This window comes from Dryobates pubescens, chromosome 8 (genome assembly GCF_014839835.1).
Source record: "Dryobates pubescens isolate bDryPub1 chromosome 8, bDryPub1.pri, whole genome shotgun sequence".
Lineage (NCBI taxonomy): Eukaryota > Metazoa > Chordata > Aves > Piciformes > Picidae > Dryobates > Dryobates pubescens.
This window is the reverse complement of record NC_071619.1, coordinates 39,636,561-39,659,002: the sequence shown is the minus strand read 5'-3', so window position 1 is coordinate 39,659,002 and position 22,442 is coordinate 39,636,561. Positions and strand designations below refer to the sequence as shown.

The 22,442-nt window shown below is 51.2% G+C and overlaps 1 protein-coding gene across 1 annotated transcript; it reads left to right on the top strand.

Annotated features, from left to right (window-relative positions):
- The first annotated feature begins 745 nt into the window (after positions 1 to 745).
- Positions 746 to 20,662, top strand: LRRC58 (leucine rich repeat containing 58). Its single transcript, XM_054163833.1, has 4 exons — positions 746 to 1,261; positions 13,393 to 13,521; positions 16,278 to 16,555; positions 20,174 to 20,662. The coding sequence occupies exons 1-4, from the start codon at positions 759 to 761 to the stop codon at positions 20,380 to 20,382; spliced, it is 1,119 nt and encodes a 372-aa protein (XP_054019808.1). The 5' UTR covers positions 746 to 758; the 3' UTR covers positions 20,383 to 20,662.
- The last annotated feature ends 1,780 nt before the right edge of the window (positions 20,663 to 22,442 follow it).

Genomic DNA, 22,442 nt, shown 5'->3' with positions numbered 1-22,442 from the left:
TCACCTAGAATGTATCACACAGGAACACATCCAGGTGTAACTCCTGCCTTAAGAGCTGTCTTTTCACATCCAAAAAGGAGATACATCAAGACACTTACGTGGAGGCACTTCTGCTTTGGTCTGCAAGGCCCAAAGCAGACAACCCCTGGTCAACATGCTGGCCGATCCCGAGGGCGCGGGCCAGGCCCTGCCACCAGCAGCCACGAGAGGCCTTGGAGCACCGGTGGGGCACGGAGTGCCCGAGGACGAGTGAAAAAAGCTAGAGGAACCTTAAATGTTTTTCAGCCAGAGGGCTCCGGAGCCGTAGCGTGGCCCGACCCCGGCAAGCCGGGTGCACAACCCTTTGCTGGGCGCAGGGGCCACTTCCAGACCCCGCGGCGAGGGGCCGTAACGGTGACCCTGGGTGCGGCGGCGCCGCGGCCGTGCCCTGCCCCGCCGCTGCGGGGGGCGGGTGCCGGCCTCCTCGCGGCGCCCCGCACGCGCCCCCCTCCCGCCTCCGCTCTCCCCTCGCACGCTCGTTCCGGGGCCTCGGCAGAGCGCGCTCCCTCCCCGCCGTACGCCCTGGGGAGCCCCGCAACCTGCATACAGAGCGCTCGCCCCCTCTCCGCGGTCTGCCCGGGGTCAAGCATGTGACAGCGGGAGCGCGGCCCGGGGGCGTGGAGGGGGCGGTGTGGCTATTCAGATGGCGGGGCGGGGCGCGGGAGCTCCCGGCATGACGCAAGGGCGGCGGCGCGGAGAGGTCTGTGCGTGCGAGCGGTATGGCGGCGGCGGGCGGTGCGGCCCAGGAGCCGCAGGCAGAGCCAGAGCCGCCGCCGCCGCAGCGGCGCGGCCTGGCGGAAGGCGACGAGACGGCGGAGCTGGCGGCGGAGCTGGCGGCGCGGCGCAGCGCGGAGACGCGGCAGTTGGTGCTGTCGCCGCGGCGGCTGTCAGGCCCGCTGCCCGCCGGGCTGTCGCAGTGGTTCCCCGCTCTAGAGGTGCTGGACGTGAGCGGGACGGGGCTGGCGGAGCTGGGCGCGGAGCTGCTGGCGTTACCGCGCCTCCACACGCTTCTAGCTAAGAACAACCGGCTGGGCGGGCCCGGTTCGCTGCCCAAGGGTCTGGGGCAGGCCGCGCTCAGCCGCTCCCTCCGCGTCCTCAACCTCAGCGGGAACCGCTTCCCCGAGGTGCCGCCCTCCCTCTTTGGGCTACGTGGGCTGCGGAGCCTCAGCCTCGGCGGCAACCGCCTCCACGGCATCCCGCCCGACATCCAGGAGCTCCGCAGGTGAGGGCAGGGCCCCGGGCGGGACGGGCCCGCCGGGTGGGATATGCCCTCCGCGTCTCCGGGGCCGGGCCTTTGCCCCCGGGGTGGGGAGCGGGGAGAAGGAACCCCCCGGCGGCTGCCAGGCAAACCCAACCAGATTTTCTAGCCGAGAAGCGAGGCACTGCCGAGTAGCGCACTTCGTGTGTCTCTCCTGCTTGGGGAGTAAGTTTTGTCCGGCCTCAGATCTGCCCGAGGCTGAGGTACCAGAACTCGAAGCCACTCTTCTGGTGGACCGTGGGGCTCCTGCACTCGCCGCACGGGCAGCTTGTTGAGGATTCCTCAGAGCTAGGGCTGCCTTGGTGCAGGAGAGGCTCTCCGGGTGACAGTGTGGTCGGTGTGTTAATGTGCTGGAGGCACACCGTGGCAAGAGGAAAATAAAACCCTGGTGTCATTCAGCTCGTGGCTGCACAGTGGATTGCACAGGGGAATAAAGGTCTGGTTGTGGTTACATAAACAATAAGATCTTTCTGCTGATGCAGCTCCAGGCTCATCAGAGTGCTTGCTGGCACGACTGGGAGTATTTTTCTGCCTGTCTGTCCAGCTCATAAAGACCTGATGGATCAGCTGAGAGGTCTTCTGAAGCATAGGACTCGAGGCTGTGCTTGGGTGCAGTGGTACTGAATGTGGGGGGCTCTGGAGCTGGATCACACCACACAGAAACATGGGTGACTCACAGCAACTGATGAGGTGGGATTGGAGAATGGATCTTAGCTAAGGCTGATTATTGATTGTCTGTGTTGACCTGGGATAGGTAGTTCTGAAGCCTGCATCCTTCTGGGCAAGCTTTAGTCTGTGTTACATGCTGGCACTTCAGTGTGTTCTGCTGGTTTCTTGAGCCTCAGACCAGTCCTGTGTGTCTCAGTGCTAAGACATTGGGTCTGAACTTCCTTCACTCCAGCTCTTTGCTAAGGAACTTGCCAGAGGCAGCCTCTCTTACACAAATTCCAGCAACCTTGACCCTAAGTAGCTGGATTTACCCTGATGGCTCAACAGGGCTGCATCCAGTGGAAGCACAGGGTGTGTGGTGTGTGGGGTACTGTTTCCTGTGGCTCTAGGTTGGAGGTACCAGAGCTAAAAATGGGTCTGCAGCTTTTGCCCAGATGGCATAGCATGGATCTGTTGAGGATCTAGAGCAATTCTGGATTGAGCTAAGTTTGAGGCATTCTGAGTGCTGGAGAAGGCCCATGTTCTCCATGGCATAGTTGAGATGCATCCAGGGCTGGGACTGCCATTAGGAGGAGCCTTAGCTTTTTCTCCATTCAGGAGCAGTTGCTCTAGGGATAAGGGAGGAAATAAGGCCAGTGGCAACTTCATGGGAGAGGAGGCCAGTGGAGGAGTGCAGCTGTGTGTGGGAGGTGATCCACATTGCCTCTATAGCATGCCTGGTTACGTTCAGGATGTGGTTGGGGCATTATTGTGCTTATCTCTGAGGCAGAGGTTCCCTGCTCCTGGTTATGCACTCTGTGGTTTCTCTCTTTCTTATCCTGCCCCCAGTCTCTTCTTAAACACCTCCAGTGATGGTGACTCCACCACCCCCCTGGGCAGCACATTCCAATGGCCAATCTCTCTTTCTGGGAAGAATTTCTTCCTAACCTCCAGCCTAAACCTCCCCTGGCACAGCTTGAGACTGTGTCCTCTTGTTCTGGTGCTGGTGGCCTGGGAGAAGAGACCAACCCCCACCTGGCTACAACTTCCCTTCAGGAAGTTGTAGAGAGCAAGAAGGTCTCCCCTGTGCCTCCTCTTCTCCAGGTTAAGCAACCCCAGCTCCCTCAGCCTCTCCTCACAGGGCTGTGCTCCAAACCCCTCCCCAGCTTTGTTGCCCTTCTCTGGACACCTTCCAGCAACTCCAAATCATTCCTAAACTGAGGGGCCCAGAACTGGACACAGGACTCAAGGTGTGGCCTAACCAGTGCTGAGTACAGGGCAGAATGACCTCCCTGCTCCTGCTGGCCACACTGTTCCTGATCCAGGCCAGGATGCCATTGGCCTTCTTGGCCTCCTGGGCACACTGCAGGCTCATGTTCAGCCTACTATCAACCTGTACTCCCCGGTCCCTTTCTGCCTGGCTGCTCTCCAGCCACCCTGCCCCCAGCCTGTAGCACTGCCTGGGGTTGCTGTGGCCAATGTGTAGCACCCTGCACTTAGATGTGTTAAAGCAGGGCTCTTGTTTATCCTCTTCTGCAGCTTTTCTTGGGATGGTTGTGCTTGATCCCCAGAATGACAGCTCTGAGAGGGCAGATGTGGAGCAGGCCACTGAACTGTGTTGTTTATCATTACAAAGGGATGTGTCAGGTAATGAAACTAGACGAGACCCAGCTTGCGTCTGCCACCCACGTCATCACTGCCAACTCCTTGAACTTCTGCTAACCTGTCACCATCCTACAACTGAACTTTAGCTCAAGATAGTGAATACATGCTCCAGCAGGACTGTCAGCCTCTTTACCCCTGTGCCATCAGTGACTCCTCTGTATCTGGGACTGCTCAAGCAGCAAAAGGGTGCAGCAGGCTTGCTTGCCAGAGCTTGGAGAAAACAATACTTTGTAATCTAATGCTCTTCCAGGGAGAATCCTGAATCTGCTTGCTGGGAGCCAGATAACCAGTGACCTGGCACCCTTGCATAAAAGGTAGCAAAGACCTGTTGGAGAGGAACTAGTGCCAGCCCCTCCTGCCTGCTAACAGGGACGGCGGCGGCAGCGTGAGCGCACGTGGTGTTGAAGTGAGTGAAAGGAGCCTGAGCACAAAACAGAGCAGAGCTGGCTGTTGTGGCAGGGCAGCACAGAGACATCTGCTCACTTCTCAACTCCAGGTGGGCTGGGAGGTGGGGCCTGGTGTAGGTGTTTGGGCTTGTGTTTATCTCAGAGCTGAAGTTGCAAGTGTCTGTTGTGCTGCTGCTGGCAAGCCAAGACTCTGAGCCCTTTTCCATATGCAGCTCCCCATACAAGAAACATGTCTTGTGGTGTCAGACCACAGAGAAATGCAGGCAGCACTTTCACAGGATGTATTCCACCTGCTGGTATTAGAGTTCCTGCAGCCAGTGGTTCTTTCCTCCAGTGACCCTGACAGCTGCCCATTTGCTCCAGTCATTGATTATGCAGCTGAGCAGAGGTGCAGGGATCTAGAGGCATTTCTTGTGTTTCCAGGAAATAGCTGAACCCTGATAAGATTTTTACTGTCTTTTTTTAAAGAGGTTTTTGGTAACAGCCTCAGTCTTTCCTCTGCAACTCATTGGCTCCCTGTTGTAGTCTTTGAGGAGGTAGCACATCAGTTTTAGTGCAGGCCAGGAAATACAGCAGGTAAGGAGTCTACGTGGTTGGCAGAGTTGAAAGAAGAGAAAGCTGATGAGTCTGATCTGCTGAAGCTGAAGGGACAGCTTCAGATGCAGAGACCCTGGAATGAGAGGCAGGTACCATGTGTTGTTGCTCCAGTGAAGGCAGTAAATCTGCAACTTTGCTGGGGTCAGGCACTTTGTGAAAAATTCCATAGCATCATCCTAGTGATTGGGTAAGAAACACAGACCTGTTGCTGTCTTGTCATACTGCTTCCAGTTCAGCTGTCTGCCCCATCCTTGCCCACACAAATGTGTAGTGCAAGATCATGCACAGGAAGTCAGTGCCTTTCACCTGATTATCAGATACCTTCTAGTCCATTGTAGAAGTCCCATCTGTAGATGTCCTGATGCTTGAAGTTTCTTTCATGTGACTTCATAAGTGGATGGTCATGATTGCTCTGGTCATGGCAGCAGGATGGTGCTGATCATAGATAGCATACTGGCACCAAGGATGAATAGTCTTTGCTTTGTGTTTTCCTTTGGGAAAATGCAATGTTCCTTTCTCCTAATGCCACTGTTTGTGGTGGCTTGAAATGACCCAGAGAAGGGCAACGAGGCTGGGGAGGCACAAGCCCTATGAGGAGAGGCTGAGGGAGCTGGGGTTGCTTAGCCTGGAGAAGAGGAGGCTCAGGAGAGACCTCATTGCTGTCTACAACTCCCTGAAGGGAGGTTGTAGCCAGGAGGGGGTTGGTCTCTTCTCCCAGGCATCCAGCACCAGAACAAGAGGACACAGTCTCAAGCTGCACCAGGGGAAGTTTAGGCTGGAGGTGAGGAGAAAGTTCTTCCCAGAAAGAGTAATTGGCCATTGGAATGTGCTGCCCAGGGAGGTGGTGGAGTCACCATCCCTGGAGGTGTTCAGAAAAGGATTGGATGTGGCACTTGGTGCCATGGTTTAGTTAGTACTGAGGTGTTGGGTGACAGGTTGGACTTGATGATCTTTGAGGTCTTTTCCAGCCTTATTGATTCTATGATTCTATAACCCCTCAGGTTTCTGAGAAAGGTAAGAGCAGGCCTTGCTGAGGGCTGTTTTGAATCATGCTGAGGTTTGCTAGCTCATTCTGTGTGCCCATCACCCACTGTTACCTTCAGCTAGCAGTGTCAATACAGCGCAGCCCCTGGATTGCAGCACTGGCTGTTGCTCTGAATTTGGAGTAGAAAACGGCCCAGATGGGTAAGCTCTCATTGCACTGCCTTCCTGTTTGTTGCCAGATAAAAGACAATCTTAGCATAAGTAGGTGTGTGTTGGTTTGTTGTGGGGTTTTTCTGTAGTTTTCCCTCCAACATGGACCTTGTTGTGTTTTAAGTGTGAGACGGTGTGGTCACTCACTCAGGCTGCATTCACAGCCCACAGCAGCTCCAGAAGAAAAGGAACAGGTTGTGTGTTTTCTTCCTGTGCTGACCCAGCATGGAATGTGCTGCAGGGCAAAGGTGTGTTATAGCTGGTGAACTAGAAAGGTGGTCATAGAATTGTTTTGATTGGAAAGACCTCTAAGATCTTTGAGTCCCACTGTTACCTAACTCCACTAAGGCCAGTGCTAAGCTGCGTCGCTCAGCACCACATCTCTGCCACTTCGAAACCACCTCCAGGGATTGGGGATACAACCACCTCCCTGGAGAGCCTATTCCAATATTTGAGAACCCTTCCAGTGAAGAAGTTTGTTCTAATATCCAATCTAAACCTTTCCTGGGGCAACTTGAGGCCATTTCCTCTCCTCCTATCACTTGTTACTAGGGAGAAGAGGCCAACACCCACCTGGTTCCAACTTTCTTTTAGGTACTTGAGAGCCAGAAAGTCTCCCCTCAGCCTCCTTTAGTCTGGACTAAACAGCCCGAGTTCCCTCAGCTGCTCCTCTTAAAGGACCTGTTCTCCAGGTGATAAGTTTGTGCCCATTCTGGACATAATTTGTGTGGTGGATCTGGTGAGACGCAGCTCTGACCTTCACTGTCCCACTGTGGCTTTTGGCTTAAGGTTGCACGGACCCCCCCCGCCCCGCCGTCAGTGTGCATGCTTGGGGATATGTCTTGCAAATGCCCTGTAAAGGGAAAAATTGTCAAGATCTTAGTGAAATGCAATTGATGTGAATTTCAAGCTTAGTCCTGCTCTTCTGGTGAATGCTCTGGCACTCAGCAGGGCAGCAGGACCAGCAGGGAAGAGCTTGGAAAAGGCTCGTTTCAGGCTCCCGCCATGTGTGCTTCATTCCTTCTTGCCTGGATTCCTCTAGAAAAACTCAGTTGTGCAAGGGTTGGGATCAAAGGCCTCAAATGCCTAACTCAATTCACCCAGGTTCTATGTAAAGGCTTAGATGCAACAAAACCCAGAGTATTTGCTTTCATTTGTGGGTACTATTAAGCATGTTAGACAAGCACACGCATCAGAAGGGCTGCTGCAGTGTGGGAAAAACACCCAGGGAAGCTTTGATAAAGATAGAGCATTAGGAAATCTGCTTGCTGCCTCCCTTTTTTTCTTCCCCTCTTCAAACACTTTGCAAATAGTTTTCCTCCAACTGTTTGATCTTAAATTTGCCTGTCAGCAAAGGCTGTGCAGTTCTCTCAGGAATTAGCAGAACAGGGTTAACAGGGAGCGTACTGTGGGCTGCTTTCAAATTCCTCCCTTGCCTGAGCCTCCAAACTGCCCTGGAAATTTCTTGTTGGAAAGTTTTATCTTAAAAAAAAAAAAAAAACCAACAGAAGACTTGGAGCTGTTTCAGGCTCTGTAGTTGCTTTTTAGATTGCCTATTTAGATGCAGCTGTTTGATGTCAGCTGTTAAAGTTTATCCAGAGAAGCATCTGTGGGCAAACAGGGCGGGTCGAAGATTCCAGTGTCTTCTGTGCCAGGAGCCATTCTCCCCTTGGAACATCACAATGAAAGTGTAGTGGTGATTGGGAGGGTACTGGACTCAGCACTGCTTAGGCCACACCTTGTATACTGTGTCCAGTTCTGGGCCTCTCAGTTTAGGAAGGACATTGAGACAATTGAATGTGTCCAGAGAAGGGCAAAGAGGCTGGGGAGAGGTCTGGAGCACAGCCCTGTGAGGAGAGGCTGAGGGAGCTGGGGTTGCTTAGCCTGGAGAAGAGGAAGCTCAGGGGAGACCTCATTGCTCTCTACAACTACCTGAAGGGAGGTTGTAGCCAGGAGGGGGTTGGTCTCTTCTCCCAGGCAAGCAGCACCAGAACAGGAGGACACAGTCTCAAGCTGCACCAGGGTAGGCTTAGGCTGGAGATGAGGAGAAAATTCCTCCCAGAAAGAGTAATTGGCCATTGGAATGTGCTGCCCAGGGAGGTGGTGGAGTCACCATCCCTGGAAGTGTTCAAAAAGGGATTGGACGTGGCACTTGAAGCCATGGTTTAGTCAGTCATGAGGTGTTGGGTGATAGGTTGGACTTGATGATCTCTGAGGTCTTTTCCAACCTTATTGATTCTATGATAAAAAATACTCCTAGTGCTCAGAGTGAGCCCCTTACTGCTTTGGGGCTTTTTGATTTGTGTTGTGCTATGTGATGGCCTGGAAACCTCAGGGACACACTCAAAACAGAATGTACAGTACCCTGGCACGCTAAAGTTCACTGCCACCACCTGAATCGATCCAGAGTTGCTTTGAGTATTTCCTCACTCACTCTCCATGTGCAAAAGGATTGGCACAGCCACCCTACAGCCTGGTGGTGTGGTGAAACCCTCTGCTGGAGAGGAGTGAGGCACAGCTGACCTGACTGTGCTGGCTGCAGCTTGGAGCAATTAGTGCTGCATGTTCTGACCTAGGGGCCTGCTAGATGTGAAGCTGAAAGGGACTCTGGCCTTTTATTAGAGTTAGCTATATGCATTGCTGAAAGGCAACATAGAAAGCATCACACACACACATTTGTTCCTCTGTGAAATGGGATATTGTTTCCCCCCAGTTTTTGTTGAGCTAGATTTTGTTTGTGCCTGTCCTCTCTTGAAACTCCTTTGTCCAAAGTCTGTGGCAGGTTGGAAGTTCATCATTTATTCTAGCTGCAAAAACAGGAGCTGAGCTTATGTTCATTTGAGGCTGGTTGCTCTCTGGCTTTTCTAAGTTCCTGGACTGACTTTGGAAAGTACAGAAAAGTGCCAGCTCTCCCTCTGTGTACACAGTGATGCATGAGACCTTAGCTGGCTGCTCCTAATGACTCTGCAGATTAATGATTTGTCAGAAAACCCAAGTCTTGGTGTGAAAGGTTAGTTAGAATTAGTCACTAGGCTCAGCCCTGTCCCTGATATGGCCCTTTTGTGGAAAAACTGATAAATGTTGTGGATTGCCCTAGTGCAGGCTCTTCTGTGAGAATGGCAGAGCTCAGCAGTGTTCTTGCTCCTCTTACCAAGCACCAAATTGCCCCATGAGGAGGACAGCTGAAGAGCCAGCATTGCCTTAGCCCCTGGGTACAAGCTTAGTACAGCATCTCTTAGCCTACTGCCCTCAGAAAAATGGTTCAGAAGGCAGGTAAAAATAAACCAATTTCTAAGAAGCTCTTTGGTGCCACTGGAGGAATTCTATTCTTCAGTGGGTTTTTGGTTGGAGACAGTTTGGTGCTGGGGCTTTACACCCTAACTAGCATGGCTGAGCTTTCTCATGACACAGAGTTTACAGAGGATGGATTTAAAAGCCAAAAGCAGTTTGTGGGCAGTGGTTTCACATGTTTAGTCTGTGCAGTAAGCTGCTCTTGAAACCTGGGCATTTCACACCTTGAAATTAGCATCACTGCTTTTATTTGCTGTGTATTTTACACCCCTCTCTCCCTTCCCAGGCAGCATGCCTTTTTGTGCAGCGCTGCTCGGGGGGGATTGTTGTCTTCAAACACAGAGGGTGAGGAGTTAATCATTCACTCTTCCCAGGAAGTGGAAACTTGTACCCATGTCAACCTGGTTTAAACATTGAAATCCACATTTCTGGAATTGCCTTGCAACAGCCTTCTGTGTGGGCTCCAGCAATGGCATGGAGTTAAAGTATGTCTGAGAAGTTGTCCGATCAGCAGTTGAGTCCCTAAGGAAAGCCAAGCGATCCAAATCCACCTTGGGAAACAGTGGAAGGGGAAGGAGGAATTCTGGTTAAAACTCAGAGCTTTGACAGATCAAAACTTCATTGAAAATGATCTTCCCTTGACATGGTCACTGCGCAGCTCCTTGGCTACAGATTGTGCCTGTAAAATGAGAGGCTGCTTTGAGAATAGAATAGAATAAGCCAGGTTGGAAGAGACCTTCAAGATTACCGTGTCCAACCTATCATCCAGCACCACCTAATCAACTAAACCATGGCACCAAGCACCCTAGCAAGTCTCCTTCTGCACACCTTCAGTATGGTGACTCCACCACCTCCCCAGGCAGCCCATTCCAATGGGCAATCACTCTCTGTATAGAACTTCCTCCTAACATCCAGCCTAAACCTCCCCTGGTGCAGCCTGAGACTGTGTCCTCTTGTTCTGGTGCTGCTTGCCTGGGAGAAGAGACCAACCCCCACCTGGCTACAGCCACCCTTCAGGTAGTTGTAGAGAGCAAGAAGGTCTCCCCTGAGTCTCCTCTTCTGCAGGCTAAGCAACCCCAGCTCCCTCAGCCTCTCCTCACAGGGCTGTGCTCCAGACCTCTCCCCAGCTTTGTTGCCCTTCTCTGGACGCCTTCCAGCAACTCAACATCTTTCCTAAACTGAGGGGCCCAGAACTGGACACAGGACTCAAGGTGTGGCCTAACCAGTGCAGTGTACAGGGGCAGAGTGACCTCCCTGCTCCTGCTGGCCACACTGTTCCTGATGCAGGCCAGGATGCCATTGCCCCTCTTAGCTGCCTGGGCACACTGCAGGCTCATGTTCAGATGACCATTGACCAGTACCCCCAGGTCCCTCTCTGCCTGGCTGCTCTCCAGCCACTCTGACCCCAGCCTGTAGCACTGCATGGGGTTGCTGTGGCCAATGTGCAGAACCTGGCACTTGGATGTGTTCAATCTCCTGCCCTTGGACTCTGCCCATCTGTCCAGCCTGTCCAGGTCCCTCTGCAGAGCCTCTCTACCCTCCAGCAGATCAACTCCTGCCCCCAGCTTGGTGTCGTCTGCAAATGTACTGATGATGGACTCAATGCCCTCATCCAGATCATCAGTGAAGATGTTAAAGAGCATGGGGCCCAGCACTGATCCCTGGGGCACACCACTAGTGCCTGGCTGCCAGCTGGATGTAGCACCATTCACCACCACTCTCTGGGCTCAGCCTCCAGCCAGTTCCTAACCCAGCTCAGAGTGCTGCTGCCCAAGCCAGGGGCTGACAGCTTGGCCAGCAGTTTGCTGTGGGGGACGGTGTCAAAGGCGTTGCTGAAGTCCAGGTAGACTACATCCACAGCCTGCCCCACATCCACCAGGCTGTCACCTGATCATAGAAGGAGATCAGGTTGGTCAGGCAGGACCTGCCCCTCCTAAATCCATGCTGGCTGGGCCTGATCCCTTGGCCATCCTATAAGTGCTGTGTGAACACAACACTTTTGAACAGTGGGGGGGTTTTGGTGGTTGGGTTTTTGCCCCTGGGTGTCCAGAATAACCTCCTGATGTGCTGTGCCCCTTGATCTCTCAGCTGAAGCAAGCAGAGTTACTTCCTTTCACACAGTCATGTTCAGTTCAGGGCTGAATGTTGTGCCACTGACATACTCCAAAAAAAGAAGCAAACTGGGGGAAGTTAAGCACTATGTGAAGGCTCTTCCCAGAAAGAGTAATTGGCCATTGGAATGTGCTGCCCAGGGAGGTGGTGGAGTCACCATCCCTGGAGGTGTTCAAGAGGGGATTGGATGTGGCACTTGGTGCCATGGTTTAGTTAGGCATGAGGTGTTGGGTGACGGGTTGGACTTGATGATCTCTGAGGTCTTTTCCAACCTTACCGATTCTCTCTGTATCTCCTGGTGTGTTGCAGAGATCTGTTGTTCTGCCCTTCCCTGTTGGATAGCTGGACCTTTGTGCTGAGCTAGTGCCCCCTGTAGCCCAAGCAGATCCTGTCTTTAGATTTTTGGGGTCCAGGCTTCTTTTGAGAACTGCACATCCTGCTCTGCTCTGTCCCAGAGGAAGCCTCAGGGAGGAGCTTCTCTGGCATTCCACACGTGCTGTAGCGCAACTGCAGGGTGCAGACCTTCTGGAGATTGGCCACCATATCCCTTGGGTGCTGTGGTGGTGTGTTTCTGTGCCAGTTGTATCTGCAGCCTTTCTCAGTTGCTGGCAGGAGATGAAGGTGTCTGCTATTCCAAGGAGGTTAAGAACAACTTATAAAGAAAGGCTGAGGGATCCTGAATGGCTTCCTGCAGGGAATGCTGCTCTGGTTGAAGCTATCCCTGGTGACTGCAGGGGGATTGGAATAGGTGACTTTTGAGGGTTCCTTGCAACCTAAAGCACTTTATTATTGTATGGATCAGACAGGGGCAATGTGCACTGTAGCTAGGCAGCTAACCTGAGTATGTACCAGAGATGCTTACCCACAGCCTGCAGACCGGACTCTGGGGTTCACCTTTTCCAGGCACAAGGGAAAGTGGTGTCTGGGCCATGAATAGCAATGGTGTCTCTTTCCAGCCAGAAGTATCCAGACTGAAACTTTGCTTCTCTTCCAGACAGCATCTGAGAACAGGGAAGGGAAACTATTTGACTGTGAAATGGGGACTTGAAGCTATTATGTCAAAGAGAAGTCCTTGCCAATTTTTCATCTTAGTAGGGTGGGGATGCACAGCAAACACTGGCTGTTCCACCTAGCATGCCTTTATTCCTGTCTCACATCAGCTGAGTTTTTGCAGGACATGCAGTGCTTTTTAATGCTCCTCTTTTATTTAGACTCAAACAGCAGTTAAGTCTGTCTCCTGGTTTTGGGGCTTCAGGATACTGAAATCAATCAATCAGTCTGAGAAGCTGCATGCATGTACTTCTGCAACTTGCATTCACTCTCTGCTGTTGCATCTGTGGTGCTGCTGGCATGTGACTTGTCACAAAGCAGGGCTGTCTGCCTCTGACTTGTGCTGTGTCCAGTTCTGAGCCCTTCAGTTTAAGAAGGACTTTGAGACTCTTGAATGTGTCCAGAGAAGGGCAACAAAGCTGGGGAGAGGCCTCAAGTGCAGCCCTGTGAGGAGAGGCTGAGGGAGCTGGGGTTGCTTAGCCTGCAGAAGAGGAGGCTCAGGGGAGACCTCATTGCTGTCTACGACTACCTGAAGGGAGGTTGTAGCCAGGTGGGGGGCTAGTCTCTTCTCCCAGGCAACCAGCACCAGAACAAGAGGACACAGTCTCAAGCTGTGCCAGGGGAAGTTTAGGCTGGAGGTGAGGAGAAAGTTCTTCCCTGAGAGAGTTGTTAGCCATTGGAATGTGCTGCCCAGGGAGGTGGTGGAGTCACCATCACTGGAGGTGTTCAAGAGGGGATTGGATATGGCACTTGGTGCCATGGTCTAGTCATGAGGTCTGTGGTGACAGGTTGGACTTGATGATCTTTGAGGTCTCCTCCAACCTTGGTGATTCTGTGAAAGGTTGCAGTTTGTCACTGTGGGCTCAGATTATACCATAAAGAGCAACTGGTGCTTGTGCCAACAGATGTCACAATGGCTTCAGGGGGCTGGAAGTAAATCTTAACATTCTCTCTTGTGAAACAGCAGCTCTGTTGTAAAGTTGATGTGCAGCTTGTTTCCCCCCTCAGCAAATTGTCTCAAATATTGTCATCTGTAAGGTTTCTTCAAGAAATGCAGGAGATTGGAGGCATGGTGTTACATGAAACTGAGGATGACCTTCCTGAAATAATGCAGTGTTTTCTCTTCTTCAGTTTAGAGTTTCTGTACCTCGGAGGGAATTTCATCACTTCTATTCCACCTGAATTAGCAAACCTGCCTTCTCTTAGCTACCTGGTTCTGTGTGACAACAAGATCCAGAGCATTCCACCCCAGCTGGCACAGTGAGTATTTACTCTCATCATCCACCAGCTGTAATTAACTCTTTGAACTTAGGGGGTGTGGGTTAAAGTACCCGTGAGGACCTATTTGTCCTTCAGTTTTTCCAGTGTGACCAGACTTGAATGAGATCCTCAGCATGGTGCACTGCAGCAGACCATGCATACAGAATATGGAAAGCTCAATCAAAGGGCAGGGGGTGGGGGGGAAAGAATTCAGAAGTACAGACTTCAGGGGGAATTAATAGATTTGTACAGAGAGTCCTGAGAAGTCCTGCTGGATTCTTAGCGATGAATGCTTGGTCTGTTTTGTCTTACACACACACACAAAAAACTGGGTGAGCTTTTCTGTTACACCATTCCTTGTGTTCCCTTGGCATGTCTCATTCTAGGGTTTCAGTGTGGTTTAGTGTTCATTAAACCCTACAGCACAGCTCTGTTTCATAATGGGGGGGAACGGGAACACTGCACGCTCTGTATGGGCAGCCTGAGGTGCGACATAAATAATTCAGCCTGCACCTCTAACCCCAGAAGCAGCTGAATGGCAGCACACAGGTTCCTGAATTGGAATTGGGTGGTGTCATGGAATTATTAGTGATGTGCAACATCCAATTGCCTTGTCATTTGCACTGGTCTGAGAGCATCCCTGGACGCTGTACTGGAGCATTGCGTGGTGCTTCCTGAGAGAGAAGGCCTCCTTGATAGAGTCATGGGATTGTTTCCGCTGGAAATGACTTTAAAGATTGCTATCAGGCCTAAACCACGTCCCTTAGCACCACATCTCTGCATCTTTTGAACACCACCAGGCATGGGGATTCAACAGCCTCTCTGGGCAGCCTGTTCCTGTGTTCCAGAAACCTTTCAGTGAGGAAGTTTCTTCTAATAGCCAACCTAAACCACCCCTGGGGCAACCTGAGGCCATTTCCTTTCCTCCTATCGCTTGTTACTAGGAGTAAGACTGGCTCCAACCTCCTTTCTAGAGAGCAAGAAGGTCTCCCCTTAGTCCTGTTTTCTCCAGACTAAACCACCCCAGTTCCCTCAACTGCTCCTCACAAGACCTGTTCTCCAGACCCCTCTCCAGCTTCGTTCGGGCACCTCAATGTCCTCCATGCAGTGAGGGCCCCACAACCGACCCCAGCACCCAAGGTATGGCCTCACCAGTGCTGAGTACATGGCGCTCCAAAAAGCCCCAAAACTGCTTGTCAGCTGTGCTGGAGGCAGCCTGACCTGACCCTGCTTAGCTTTTGAGATCTGGTAGTATCAGCATGAGGTGTTGCAGCCTCAGGCAATGAAAACATGGGGTTTTCCAGGGCTGTCTGCCCTCCAGCAATCATCTTTAATGCATGAGTGAGAGCAGGTGACTTATTCAAAGTATTGCATGGAACTGTTCTTCATGTATGCACTAGGTACAATGAAGCCTTATCTCCCCTGAAAGCACTCTGTATGCTTTTGTTTCGTGCTGCTGTTCTGGGGGGCTTGGGAGGGAAGGAATATAGAATAGAATAGAATAGGTTGGAAGAGACCTTCAAGATCATCACATCCAACCTATCATCCAACACCTTCTAATCAACTAAACCATGCAACCAAGCACCCTATCAAGTCTCCTCCTGAACACCTCCAATGATGGTGACTCCACTACCTCCCTGGGCAGCACATTCCAATGGGCAATCACTCTCTGTGTCTAGAACTTCTTCCTAACTTCCAGCCTAAGCCTCCCCTGGTGCAGCTTGAGACTGTGTCCTCTTGTTCTGGTGCTGCTTGCCTGGGAGAAGAGACCAACCCCCACCTGGCTACAACCTCCCTTCAGGCAGTTGTAGACAGCAATAAGGTCACCCCTGAGCCTCCTCCAGGCTAAGCAACCCCAGCTCCCTCAGTCTCTCCTCACAGGGCTGTGCTCCAAACCCCTCCCCAGCTTTGTTGCCCTTCTCTGGACACCTTCCAGCAACTCAACATCTTTCCTAAACTGAGGGGCCCAGAACTGGACACAGGACTCAAGCTGTGGCCTAACCAATGCAGTGTACAGGGGCAGAATGACCTCCCTGCTCCTGCTGGCCACACTCTTCCTGATGCAGACCAGGATGCCATTGGCCTTCTTGGCCACCTGGGCACACTGCAGGCTCATGTTCAGCCTACCATTGACCAGCACCCCCAGGTCCCTTTCTGCCTGGCTGTTCTCCAGCCACTCTGACCCCAGCCTGTAGCACTGCATGGGGTTGCTGTGGCCAATGTGCAGAACCTGGCACTTGGATGTGTTAAATCTCATGCCCTTGGACTCTGCCCATCTGCCCAGCCTGTCGAGGTCCCTCTGCAGAGCCTCTCTACCCTCCAGCAGATCAACTCCTGCCCCCAGCTTGGTGTTGTCTGCAAATGTGCTGATGATGGACTCAATGCCCTCATCCAGATCATCAGTGAAGATGTTAAAGAGCATGGGGCCCAGCACTGATCCCAGGGGCACACCACTGGTGCCTGGCTGCCAGCTGGATGTGGCACCATTCACCACCACTCTCTGGGCTCAGCCTCCAGCCAGTTCCTAACCCAAGGGACAGCAGCATAGTTCAGACTCTGTTTCTTTAACAGATCTGAGCCCAGGTTTTACCCTGGGGTAAAAGCAGGTCTTTTAGCCTGAATTTGTGTTCTAAAAGGGAGACAAAGTTAGCGAAAAAGGAATTGCAGGGCGAGAGGAGAGTGAGCAGGTGTGCGTCACGCGGTTGTGCAGTCACTCTGTTTGCACCTCTTGACTGGGTTTCCATCTCCATCCTCAGGCTGCATTCCCTGCGTTCTCTTAGCCTGCACAACAACCTGCTGACTTACCTGCCTCGAGAGATCCTTAACCTGGTTCACCTGGAGGAGCTGAGCTTGCGTGGGAACCCGCTGGTGGTTCGCTTTGTCCGTGACCTGACCTACAACCCCCCGAGCCTGCTGGAGCTGGCCGGCCGCACCATCAAGACGCGCAACGTGGCCTACGCTCCCAGCGACCTCCCCGAGAACCTCGTCCGCTACCTGAGCCTGGCCAGCAACTGTCCCAACCCTAAATGTGGGGGTAAGTTCACCTGCACTGCTCTGCTGCTTACTTCTGCCTGGTGGGGCTTTTTTCCCTCTGACTTGCCATGGCTTTACTTAGGGTTAGATTTTTAACTCGAGTTAGTTAGGGTTACATGGTTTAGCTTGGGGAGGATAGGATATAGGATAGGATAGGATATAGGATAGGATAGGATATAGGATATAGGATAGGATATAGGATATAGGATAGGATATAGGATATAGGATAGGATATAGGATATAGGATAGGATATAGGATATAGGATAGGATATAGGATATAGGATAGGATATAGGATATAGGATAGGATATAGGATATAGGATAGGATATAGGATATAGGATATAGGATAGGATATAGGATATAGGATAGGATATAGGATATAGGATAGGATATAGGATATAGGATAGGATATAGGATATAGGATAGGATATAGGATATAGGATAGGATATAGGATATAGGATAGGATATAGGATAGGATATAGGATATAGGATAGGATATAGGATATAGGATAGGATATAGGATATAGGATAGGATATAGGATATAGGATAGGATATAGGATATAGGATAGGATATAGGATATAGGATAGGATATAGGATAGGATATAGGATATAGGATAGGATATAGGATATAGGATATAGGATAGGATATAGGATAGGATAGGATAGACCAGGTTGGAAAAGACCTTCAAGATCATCAAGTCCAACCTATCACCTACCACCATCTAATCAACTAAACCATGGCACTAAGTGCCCCATCCTGTCTCTTCCTAAACACTTCCAGTGCTGGTGACTCCATCACCTCCCTGAGCAATCTCTCTTTCTGGGAAGAACTTCTTCCTAGCATCCAGCCTAAACCTCCTCTGGTGTAGCTTGAGACTGTGTCCTCTTGTTCTGGTGCTGGTTGCCTGGGAGAAGAGACCAACCCCCACCTGGCTACAACCTCCCTTCAGGTAGTTGTAGAGAGCAAGAAGGTCTCCCCTGAGCCTCCTCTTATATATTATTGTTACACTGCTGCATCCAAATGCAAGGGGTATGTTGCCTGGCTCCAGGCCTCCTGCACACTTGTCTTTAAGGAGCCTTGTTTACTTGGGAATTATGTTCAGAGTTGCAGTGCTGGTTTGCTGTATTTGCATGAGAGTGTAAGACAGCATTTCTGTCAAAGCCTTGGCAGCTCAGCCCAGCATTCCACTGTGCTTTTATGGTCTGAAGTTTCCGATTCATCCGCCCTCAAATGGCCCAGGCTAAGGAGTGGGCAGGAGAGCTTCTGCAGGCACTCTTGCTGCACAGCAAGCTTCGTTTCTGGATGGAAAAAGGACTGCAGGGCCTGGCATTTACCAGGAGCAACTTGTTTGCCTCTTGCTTGGGACTACTAGCATGTGCTTCCTGGAAGAAGAGGACTTTAAAGCCTGGAGTGCTTGACCTTAATTTGGCTTAATGCTTAATCTGTATCCAGAGTAAATGATCTGCATGTTTGGCCTGTAGAAGATTAAGGGGGAAAAAATCATTCATTGCTATCTACCCTGCAGTCATAATGCAGGCTGTTATCTCCTGACAGGGCAGTATCAAAGCCTGCTCTGTGAGCAAAGACAGAAGGGCTAAAACTTGTGTTGGAAAGAAACATTTCCTTCCTTTTTTTTTTTTTGGTTAAGAGCTTTGCATAACTTGGATAGCAGTGGATTGATTTGGGTCCTTTTCACTTTTCCCTGTAAACTAGCAAAGTGCTGCAGCTGTTGCTGTAGCACTGCAGGAGAAGAGCTTACTGCATACTGGTCAGGCTTAAAACACCCCTGGAAGCATCTGAAAATGTCAGTGTCTAAAATCACTTGCTGTGACAGGAAGGGAATGGAATTGTGTGTTACAGCAACACTGTTGCCAGGGGAAGTAGCATCCAGACTCAGCATGGTGGCTTCACTCAAGCAGAAGAAAGGTAGAGCTATGAAAAGCCTATTTGCAAATGGATTTTTTTTTTTTTGCTGGCTGGTGGAAGAGGTTTTACAAGTTTGAAAACAAAGTGGATGAATTAATTTGACATGTAAGGAGTTTGCAAGTTCCCAGCCTGAGATTTCTCCCTAATGGTTAGAAGAAATTGCCAGATTCTCTGGAAGTAGCTCCCTTGTAGCTTTCCACGTAGGTGTGTTCTTCTGAATCACCTTCTGTGATCAGGTGACAGCCTGGTGGATGTGGGGCAGGCTGTGGATGTAGTCTACCTGGACTTCAGCAAGGCCTTTTGACACCGTCCCCCACAGCAAACTGCTGGCCAAGCTGTCAGCCCCTGGCTTGGACAGCAGCACTCTGAGCTGGGTTAGGAACTGGCTGGAGGCTGAGCCCAGAGAGTGGTGGTGAATGGTGCCACAGCCAGCTGGCAGCCAGGCACTAGTGGTGTGCCCCAGGGATCAGTGCTGGGCCCCATCCTGCTCAATATCTTTATTGATGATCTGGATGAGGGCATTGAGTCCATCATCAGCACATTTGCAGACAACACCAAGCTGGGGGCAGGAGTTGATCTGCTGGAGGGTAGAGAGGCTCTGCAGAGGGACCTGGACAGGCTGGGCAGATGGGCAGAGGCCAAGGGCATGAGATTGAACACATCCAAGTGCCAGGCTCTGCACATTGGCCACAGCAACCCCATGCAGTGCTACAGGCTGGGGTCAGAGTGGCTGGAGAGCAGACAGGCAGAGAGGGACCTGGGGGTACTGGTAGATGGTAGGCTGAACATGAGCCTGCAGTGTGCCCAGGCAGCCAAGAAGGCCAATGGCATCCTGACCTGCATCAGGAACAGTGTGGCCAGCAGGAGCAGGGAGGTCATTGTGCCCTGTACTCAGCACTGGTTAGGCCACACCTTGAGTCCTGTGTCCAGTTCTGGGCCCCTCAGTTTAGGAAAGATGTTGAGTTGCTGGAAGGTGTCCAGAGAAGGGCAACAAAGCTGGGGAGGAGTTTGGAGCAGAGCCCTGTGAGGAGAGGCTGAGGGAGCTGGGGTTGCTTAGCCTGGAGAAGAGGAGGCTCAGGGGTGACCTTCTTGCTGTCTACAACTGCCTGAAGGGAGGTTGTAGCCAGGTGGGGGTTGGTCTCTTCTCCCAGGCAGCCAGCACCAGAACAAGAGGACACAGTCTCAGGCTGCACCAGCGTAGGTTTAGGCTGGATATTAGGAGGAAGTTCTACACAGAGAGAATGATTGGCCATTGGAATGTGCTGCCCAGGGAGGTGGTGGAGTCACCATCATTGGAGGTGTTTAGGAGGAGACTGGATGGGGTGCTTGGTGCCATGGTTTAGTTGATTAGATGGTGTTGGGTGATGGGTTGGACTTGATGATCTCAAAGGTCTCTTCCAACCTGCTTCATTCTATTCTCCCTACCAAGTACAGTTTGTTGGGGTGGGGTTTTTTGGTTTGTCATTTGTTTGTTTGTTGCTGTTGGGTTTTGTTTGCACTAAGAAAAGATACTTCACCCTTCCATAGGCTGCCTGGGCCCTTCTCTTCCTCCAGTATCCTTTTGTCCTTCTGTATCCAGTGCTGTTAGTTACCTCCCAGTTTGAGGGGCTTGCAGAAACTTGCAGAGCTTGCAGATTTCTCTCTGTGCAGGGCCTCACGTGTTGGTGCTGTTGCCTCTGCCCTGACAGGTGTCTACTTCGACAGCTGCGTCAGACAAATCAAGTTCGTCGACTTCTGTGGGAAGTATCGGCTGCCGCTGATGCACTACCTGTGCTCCCCCGAGTGCTCCTCTCCCTGCAGCTCTGCCTCCCAGAGCTCCACTTCCCAGAGCGAGTCTGACTCTGAGGACGAAGCCAGCGTTGCTGCTCGCAGGATGCAGAAAGTCCTCCTGGGATAACAGGCAGCCAGAGCAGGGGAGCGTGGGGAGTATTTGCAAAGCAGTCACGGGACAGCGAAGCGGGGGGCTCTGGCATGAAGGCTTCACAAGAAACTGGCCTCAAGGCCATGGAAGGGGCAGAACATCTTAGCAAGCCTAGGCTTGCTTGGAGCAGTGCTACTTAGGAGAGCTAACTTGGTAGCATCCCGCCTGTAGGGTGTCTGGGGTTGTTAGAAACATCTCCTGCCCAGGAGACTCCCTTCTGCCCTTGTGCAGGGTGAGGAGGAGGAGTCCTTCTCACTGGCAGGTTGAGAATGCTTTAAGTATAACTGACAGCTTCACTGGGCTTCAGTTATCCTGCAGAGCCAAGGAGGCTGCCCAGGTCTGTTCACACAGACCTGTTAGACCTTGGCACATCTGAAGCAGGCTGGTGATGCCATGTGAGTGTTTTATGTAGCATCTTGACTTTTTTTTGCTATTTCTGATTTCAGTTACAGATTTTTACATCCACCTACTCAAAATGAGAGCTAGGCTTTGTTGGGGTTGGGTTTTTTTTTTTCCCCTGTCCAGGAGTAAATTTTTTCCAAACTTGGGTTCCTGTTCTCTGCCTAGAGGCTTAGGGTTACAGATAGAATCATAGAATCACCAAGGTTGGAAAAGACCTCAAAGATCACCAAGTCCAACCTGTCACCCAACACCTCACACCATGGCACCAAGTGCCACGTCCAGTCCCCTCTTGAACACCTCCAGGGATGGCAACTCCCCCACCTCCCTGGGTTGCAGCCACCACAGAACAGAGCCACCTTTTCTCTCCCTTGTCACACAAAGCTGCTGTTTGTGTTTGCTCCTAACCATTCATTGTTTTTACTTCCTCTTCCCATTACACCTCGAGCGCTGCTCTCTTCATGGTGCCTCCAGGAAACAAGTTACTCTACTGTGATTTGGTATTGCCTCAGATTTGTGGCCACACGTGCCTGTGCAAGGGACCAGATGCCATGCTCTGTGTGTTTTTGAGGCTCAGCTTACTGGGGCAAGTCTGCTTTCATAGCTGTGAATCGCAGGAAAGGTCTGGCTTGACGTTTCTTTTTTCTAACCAGCCATGCCCCCTGCTGCAGCTAGCTCTGCTGCGCTGGAGACAGAGTTACTTTCCCCTCTTTAAGGTCATTTGCTCGAAGTAGGCAGCAGCTTAATGAATTAGAAGTGAGAGAAGGGCTAGAGAGAAGGAAGTGGTTGTTTTCTTCTGTGCAGCATGGAGAGAAAAAGCTGGCAGGGAGGCTGAGGCAGAGTTGTCTGAGCATCTCGCACGGGGTGGTTTTGAAACCTCTTCCTTATTTATTTGTTTGCATTTGCTCTCGTTAGGATGGCTTTGGCAGCCCCTTGGCTTGTTCAGGCACCACATTGGGTTGTGTTGAACTGTGTGCAAAGGAAAGCTTGCAGAAAATAGCTCAGAATTCTGAAGAAGAAATAGCTCATGAAAAATTAGCACCAGGAGTTGACAGGTATCTATAAATCTTCCTTATGGGGCTGCTGGGTGTTGCACTCAGTGAGAGCTGCCCCTTTATTAAGATTTGATGGCAGACAGCCCTTTGGATGCAATATCAGATAGAGCAAACCCAGCTGTGCCTTCAGCTGCATGAGCAGAGAAAAGCCATTGTGTTTAGAAGCTTGAATGAGCAAGAAGAACTTTTCCTTAACCCACTTTGGCCCTGCAGGGGAAATGAAAAGCCTGGGTTCCTCTCCTGCACTCAGAAGACACATGTGCCTAGCTGCAATCTTCTGGCACCTCTGTGTCCTTTTTAATTCTATTTGACACTTTATATATTAAAGCACTTTGATAATTCTACTCTTTGGAACTAGCTTTAGTGATTTTAGTATCTTTTTTAATTAGACTACTTGTTTCCCCTTTGATGTGACCTGAAGATCAAGGTCTGTTGAAGCTTGGTGTGTCCCAGTCTGTCTCAGGGTGCAGGCTGAACTTCTTGCCTTGCATGTCCTTGACAGCAATGTTCCCTTCCCTGCTTTCCTTTGGACAGAACTGGAATTGGGTAAAAAATAATCTGGTTGTAAAATAGCAGCCTGTC